We start from the raw sequence: 7743 nt of genomic DNA, 5'->3' as shown, positions 1-7743 counted from the left end.
TTAAAATTCAGGCTGCACAACAGCAGCGGGAGTGTGATTTAGCAAAGCCCCTTAATGATCCAGTGGACGATTGGTATATGACTGTTAAGAACTGTGCACTTCAAAGAGATCTTATCTTTCAACCATTAGAGGGGGGTGGGCCGCTTGTAAGCCCTGAGGTACGGGATCCTCAGGGCTGGCCCACCTGGGAGCCTTTTGATTGGCAGCTTGTTAAGGAGTTAAGATCGGTAATGGCTACGTCAGGCTTGGCAAGTCCCTCCTGCCAAGCTCTATTGGACATGATACAGATGGAGCTCATCACCCCCTTTGATTGGCATAGTGTGGACTGGGCGGTCCAATCGCCCACCCAAATGATGCTTTTTGAAAGTAAATTGGAGTTGTTAGGACCGGCCCTGTGAGGGTTTCAGTATGATATGTTCGGCCTCATCTCTAGGCATAAACTAGTATCCAGCTTTCATAGAGACTGGGACTGTGTGCTTCTTACTGATTGGTATTGCTTTGTAACTTGTTATACTGCAGATAACAGTGGTGTGACATAATGGGAGAATTTCTTGCATTTCCAATGCAGTTTCAAGAATTCGAATTATTAGTCATTATCCAGGTTACTGTGCATTTCTATTTTACTAATGGATTGGATGTGAACCAAATAGGATCTGATATTACCAATGCTCGAATCTTCTAAATGACGCTTACAGATCTTCTCACATGGGGCTGAGGGTATGCTTGTATTTCCACAGGAGCCAGAACCCAGTGGATTCTTGCCTGTCTGGTCTGGCTGTGGTTGCCAGCTGCTGCTGCCTCTACTTCTGTTCCTGCTGCTGGGAGTGAGCCTGTCCTAGGTACTATCTTCGTAATACACGTGCGACTACACAGCTTGCTTGTTGGGCAGCAAAGAATGCGAATCGCACTTCCCGTGCACTGACTGATATAGCTGAATCACTGAGTTCCCTTGACACTGGACTGACTCAGACTAAGATGGCGGTAGACTTTCTGTTCGCTCGGACTGGTCTAGGTTGCGCTCAGATGGAACAACACCTAGGCCTCAAAGGATTCTGCTGTCTTGACTTCAGCGCAAATGCATCTTCGGCCATAGACAAGATCCGACGGGAAGCGAAGGACATAGCTGACTCGACGTTCCGGATATTGAAGGACAAGAACTGGGGTTTCTTTTCCAAAATACTTGGTCTTCCTAGATGACTTGAGAATGCTCTTACTGTGGGTGTGATTGCTTTAGTAGTTATTCTGCTTGCTGTGTGTTTGATTCCTGTTATAATTCGTATTGTTCACCCTGTTTTGGATCAGGCGGTTAGTCACCTTCTTGCAGTTAATTTAGTTTTAAGTGCACCACATGGGGATGGCTATCAACCACTATCCACGTGTGACTATGAAACATCACATTAGCAAAGAAAGGGGGGAGATGTTGGAGTGCTAAGTTGTCTTTGCAAGGATTTATGAGTGCATACAGTAGTTCTGAGTAGATGGAATGTTCTAGAATAGCTGAGTGACGGCCTGTAGGTTAAGAGTTAGTGGGTGGGGGGTTTAGGTAGGTGTGTGTATAGGTTGTATCACGTGCATCGGGTTTTGCAAAGCGGGTGTACACATCTGCGCGGGATTTAGGATGGTATATAAGGTATGTGACACAGCAATAAATTGAGAGAAGACATGATGGCATCCATATTTGTGTCTCTCTCCCCTGGACAGTTGAGGTCCCAAGATAATTCGGGATAATTGGCGAATACGTCACGGACTGAACCCCCTGTGATTCTGGAAGCAACGGTCAGGGAATTACTACTCCAACTGGACTGCCACAAGTCCATGGGACCAGATAAGATTTACCCGAGAGTGCTGAGGAAACTGGCGGAGGTGATAGCCGAGCTGCTTTCTGTCATCTATCAGCGCTCCTTTGTAACGGGTGAGGTCCTGGAAGACTGGAGGCTTCCAATGTGACTCCCATTTACAAGGAAGGTTGTAAGGAGGATCTGGGGAACTACAGGCCTGTTACCCTGACCTCGGTGCCAGGGAAGGTTATGGAGCAGATTGTCTTCAGGCAGATTGTGTGGCATGTGTGGGATGGCCGGGGGATCAGGCCTAGCCAGCATGGGTTCATGAAGGGCAGGTCCTGTTTGACCAACCTGATCTCCTTCTATGATCTAGTGACCCATCTGGTGGATGAGGGAAAGGCTGTTGAGGTGGTGTATGGGAAATCACAGCTTGAACCTCTGATTAATTAGCTGAGGCAACTGTTGGGTCAGCTGTGGGAGCACAGGTGAGAGTAATCTAGCTCCACCTCCACTAAGACCTCATTTAAGGGCTGACCACCACTGAAGCAGCATCTCTTGGAGATTGCTCCCCAGTGGAGACTGCCTCAGCTTTCCAGTCAAGGCATTGACATTGGTGAGTTTTCCTTTGCTAATAACCTTTGACTATCTACCATCATCTTTGTTAACGTCTTTATATTAGTTAGCCTTACAGGTGGTCTACCTAGACTTCAGCAAAGCCTTTGACACTGTCTCTCATAGTATTCTCCTGCAGAAGCTGGCAGCCTGTGGCTGGGGGTCAGCCTCTTCTCTCGTGTCTTTAGTGATAGTACTAAAGGGAATGGTTTCAAGCTGCAACAGGGGTGTTGCCTTGTGTAAGGTAACCTAAAGAACTACGTCCATCATTGAGAATGTGCATGGCCCAGCATGCCCTTGGTTATTATTGAGAATGTGCATGGCTCAGCAGGCCCTTGGTTATTAACGGTGGGTACAGTAAAGGCAAAGGCCTCTCGATCCTGGACTGCCAAAGGAATGGAAAAGAAACAATCTTTAAGATCGACAACCACCAAAGGCCAACCCTCAGGTACAGCTGATAGTAGAGGGCTGCCCTGCTGCACCGGACCAAAGAGGATGAGCTGAGCGTTAACCATGCGGAGGTCATGTAACAGCCGAAACGAGCCTGATGATTTTCGAATGACAAAAACAGGAGTGTTCCAAGAACTAAGAGAGGGTTCCAAATGACCTAAAAGGAGTTCTCGTGAAACCAACTCCTTGAGCGCTGTTAATTTTTTATAAGGAAGAGGCCACTGATCTACCCAAACAGGACGAGCATCCTGCTTCCAGCGCAAAGGAATGGCGTGTTTTATTGCCAATTGGTAGACAGTGGCCCTTACCATAAATTTGTCATGCGAACCCCTAAGGCGTCAAGGAAGTCTCGGCCCAAAATTGTGCCTGGAACAGACCCAATCATAGGTTCGATCAGTACAGGTTTGTCTATGGAGTCATCCCTATTGACAAGGGCGATTTCCACCTGTTCCGCTGACTCGCCAGCTGACACTGTACCTCCAACCCCAGAGATGGAATTCGTCAAGGCAAGAACTGGCCAAGCTGGTGGCCAGTCCCTTTCTGCTATTACCGTAACATCCGCTCCGGAATCAAGCAGGGCGGTGATAAGGATGGAGCGAGGAATCTTTTTATAAGGCAATTGTCCCATATATGTCAAGATTATCTTGACTATGGGGCGCTTGCTGAGGTCCATAGTTAGCGCCACTGTGGGCGAGAGGTCTGGCCTCTCCCCCTGAACGAATTCGATGGGATGGTAGGCCCAACTGCTTGATTGTGGGAGGGACCCAGGGCCTGAGGTGCCCTCCCAAAATCGTTTCCCTGCGGCATGATAACATATTTCCGGCACTGTCGGGCCTCATGACCCAGCTTGCCACAGGCCTGGCACTTTTCTCTACTCCTATGCCCCTCTTCTTTAGCTGTACACTGCGTCTTGTAATGGCCAGTCTGGCCACACTTAAAGCAAGGGCCTTTAGATCGATCATTTTGTATGGTCATAACAGAAAGCCATGCGCTTGCTAGCCCTTCACTGGACAACGGCGTTGTTTGTTGTTTGTCCAGTACATACTTAATAATTTCACCAGGAGTCTCAAGATCTTCAGGAGCCGCTCGAATGATATCCTTAATCTCTTTATGAGCCTTTTGCTTCAGGCAATCCTTTATAACAGAAGTCAGCGCTTCCTTAGGCAGTTCCGATCCTTCTACTGCCCGTATCAATCGATTGGCAAACTCAGAGAATGACTCTGAGGGACCCTGCATAATCTCTGACCACGGGGCTACAGGCTCTGCTTTTCTTATAAAGTGTATAAAAGCAGAGGTAGCCGCCCCCGTGGTGGCAAGCAGCTCTCCTGGGCGGAGGTCCCTAAGCTGCCTCTCTGCAGATCCAGCCAAATCCGCAGATGAACCTGAAAGCCTCATTAAATCAGTTTTTGGATCTCCCTCCTTCCCATTTGCTGGATGCTGTGGATCGCGCGCAGCCTGTGCTAAAACAGCTTTGAGTTGTATTATCCACTCCTCCTTCCACACAGTAAACTGTACTGGTTCGAGGGCTACTCTCATAAGGCTTTCAATATCATATGGGAGTAGGGGACCTGGGGCTACGAGAGCCTCAAAGGCACTCATTGTCATCGGGGATCTCAATCCCTTTTTGTCAATCGCCTCTATAAACCGAGCAACTGCTTTTGCTTCCAAAGGTACCCAAACCGGTCCCTCCTGTTTGACTACAATTGGGAACACCGCCCAGTCCCGCTCCTTGAGCCCCACCTCTCGCATTGTATCGCAAATGTCAGTCCAATCAGTGGGCTTACGCGATATCTCTCGCTCCTCCCACTTCTCCCCCCTCCTCCGGGGAACCACGACCGACTGGGTGGGGACAGGCAATTCCTTCCGTTCCTCCCCTTTCTCCTCCCCCTTCGCGGGAGATGAAACCGACGGGGTGAAGGCAGACAGTACCTTTTGTTCCTCCCCTTTCGCGGGATGAGGTCCCTCCTCCGGGGGCGGGTCTAGGGGTGGCTTAACGCCTCCACGGCGCGCCTCCCCCCATGACTCTCCCTCCCTCGGACAGGACCCACCCCCCTCAGGTGAACGAAAGCTCTTCAAACAGGGGTATAGGCGGGGATAATATGGCGGCGCCTCCCCAGATGAGGCAACTTCCGCCATCCCTTCCGGAGTTGTTTCGGGCGCCGCCATGGCCATTGTGAAAACGGCCGGCGTGGTCGGCGCCATCTTGGGTACGGAGTCGCCGCAAGGGAGCGGTTCCTCCGCACCCTCCGGGACCCCAGACGTCCCGGAACCCACCCCAAAAACCCCATTCGCGACTGCCTGGATCTTTTTCTCCTCCTTAGCCGCTTTAAGCGCACCCAGGACCAAAACCCAGGTTTTTAACTCCTCCGCCTTATAATCGTTTGTTGCTCTTAGGAGCAGGGCAGCGGTGAAAGATTCCCACCGCTCCGAATCGAGCAAATTACAAGGGGAGGGTGAAAGCTCCGCTTCCTGCAAAAAAGTAATAACGGCAACAATCTCCTTCTTAGAAGGAGCATTCCTACCGCAGTGGGTTTTACAAACCCGTAATAGTACCTTTGTGACGGAATCCATGTTTTTTCTGGTGCTCGACACCGTACGTCCTCGCACCCTTTGTATATATACCCGGGCCCAAAGTCCCACGGTCTTCCACGGTCTCACCACAGGATAATCAGTAGCTGCAGTCAATATATCGCCCCTCCGGCGCTTCCACGGGATCTAACCGTAGGATTCGCGTCCGTCTCGCCGTTAGCCGTCGCACACTCACTCTCAGGACTTCCTCACACAGGGCACCAATTGTTGCCTTGTGTAAGGTAACCTAAAGAACTACGTCCATCATTGAGAATGTGCATCTGATGGCCCCATGACCAAGTTACACGCTGATCACACCAATATGGTGAGCTGTAAAATGGCGTTTAATGAACCGTGTGAGACCCTTATATAGGGCTCCAATTTCAGCCTCATACATATACATTACCGAGCACGGGGAGGCCTATCGCGTTACATCCCGTGAGTTTGTGCCGCCTAATACATCATAGGGGAGATTCAGGCTAGATGTTAGGAAATATTACAGATCAGAAAGAGTGGTGAGGACTGCCCAGGGAGGTGGTGGGGTCACCGACCCTGGTGGTTTTCAAGCAATGTTTGGATGTTGTGTTCAGCGACATGGTGTTGTTGGAGATATTGGTAATAGGCGAATGGTTGGACTGGGTAATCTTATAGGTCTTCTCCAACCTTGATGATTCTATGATCATGCCAGTTCCCTGGGCTGTCCCTCACACTCTGTTGTAGCTGGAAATGCAGCACAGGTCCTTCCTGGAAATCCATGCCCAGGGAGTGTCTGTGATGCTACGTCAGCTCTAATGCCTGTGTGCCACCTTCTGTACACTGTTGCTATAGATAAGCTATCCAGTCAGGCTATGTCCAATGACGCTTTCCAATTTGTATGTTTACTTCTGTCATTTTCAACTAATGAGAACACCAGGCTGCAGGCCTGGGCTCTTGTTTGGACCACAGGGACACAGTTGAATGGCTTCCACCATTGCACTGTAGCACAAGGGGGTATATCTTTAGGATGGATGGGCGAGGAGACAAGGAAGGGAGACTGCCCTCTGTGAGAGTGCACTGAGCTCTGCCTGGGGATGGCACAGCAGCCAAGCCAGAGCTAATGGAAGTGGCAAACAGAGTGTCATGGTTTTGTAATTTTGTAATTTTGCTATGAGTATTCCACATCATAACATCATGTAAAGTATGGATATTTCTATTGAATGTGCAGTCCACAGAAGAAGACTACATATCCCAGAGAACAACAGGGGTAATGATAAGTCATGGGACCAGGACGCTATATAATCTCGTTCCCAGGCTGGAGGGCCCTCCTTCTTCTCTCGACCTTCTCGGAGAGTGGGAAGCGTTCCAGCCGTGTTGCCTAGAGTTCACAGTAGGCCTCTCGGTTTTCGGGGACTCTCTCTCTGTTTGTACGATTTGTTAGCCTCAATTATATTATATTGTGTTATCTTGTATTTCGATATCATATTTAGTAAAATAAGTTTTTCCTCCTTAGATTGCCGCTGTTTTTATCCCATTCCCCTTTTCCCCCTCCTTTCCGGGCCTGGGGGGGGCCCACGGGGTGGCTTCCCCTGTCACGGGCATAGGTAAATCTAAGTAACCCGTGACAGATTTTTCTGGTGGAGGATGCGGGCATAGAGCTTTTTAGCTTTTAGAACGACTCTCTCTTTGCTCTTAAAGAGCTATGTTAGCTTCGTTACGGGAGTGTTATCTTTTCGTAGCTGCTCACTGAGAATGTGACCTTGAAATACCAGACAAATTGTCAACATCAAGGGCAGCTGCACATTCTCAGCATTGCTATCTAACTTTTGTATAGAAAACAAAGGGATTTCTTTCTCCCTTAGAGCAAAGCTAGCTAGCTCTGACTTTTACAGAGCCTGCCAGCTATGAATCCACTCTTCATCCCAGTTGCTCTGTTTAAGGGTTTGAAAGCAATTATGATCTTCTCAAAGTATTGGTCAACTATTAACACCATAATTTGGTGTTGTGGAATTGTGCAGGTATATGGCCTAATAAGGTGGATACTGATGGAGACGCCTGCCTTGTACTTATATGAGATGTGGTATGGTCCGAATTTTGGCATCTACACACCAGATGGAATTGCGAATCCTACAAATACTTGCATCTCAGATGGAATGGGCAATTTTACAAACACCACCATGTTTAATCCAGTGTACAGGCTAAAAAAACCTGCTTTTTTTAGGTTGTACTCTCAGATTTCCACACGCCTTTCAATAACTGATATAGGGTTCGTACTTGTATCCATGTTATCACTATTAATGAATGCATATGTATTCCTATGCATTCGTTCTATGCGGAAGTCTCCTCCAGAAAGAGA

General features: G+C 48.7%; 1 protein-coding gene across 1 annotated transcript; it reads right to left on the bottom strand.

Annotated features, from left to right (window-relative positions):
- Positions 1–2722: 2722 nt before the first annotated feature.
- Positions 2723–4755, bottom strand: LOC146754716 (uncharacterized). The gene has a single exon (XM_085527751.1). The coding sequence runs from the start codon at positions 4590–4592 to the stop codon at positions 3519–3521; it is 1074 nt and encodes a 357-aa protein (XP_085383877.1). The 5' UTR covers positions 4593–4755; the 3' UTR covers positions 2723–3518.
- Between the last annotated feature and the right edge of the window lie 2988 nt (positions 4756–7743).

Source organism: Coturnix japonica, chromosome W (assembly GCF_054131305.1).
Source record: "Coturnix japonica strain WE chromosome W, WE-NBRP24, whole genome shotgun sequence".
Classification (NCBI taxonomy): domain Eukaryota; kingdom Metazoa; phylum Chordata; class Aves; order Galliformes; family Phasianidae; genus Coturnix; species Coturnix japonica.
Note: the sequence above shows the minus strand (reverse complement) of the source record. Positions and strands in the feature narration are given on the sequence as shown.

Excerpts from the sequence above, each read along its gene's own strand:
- LOC146754716 (XM_085527751.1), bottom strand. The coding sequence starts at position 4,592 with ATGCGAGAGGTGGGGCTCAAGGAGCGGGACTGGGCGGTGTTCCCAATT.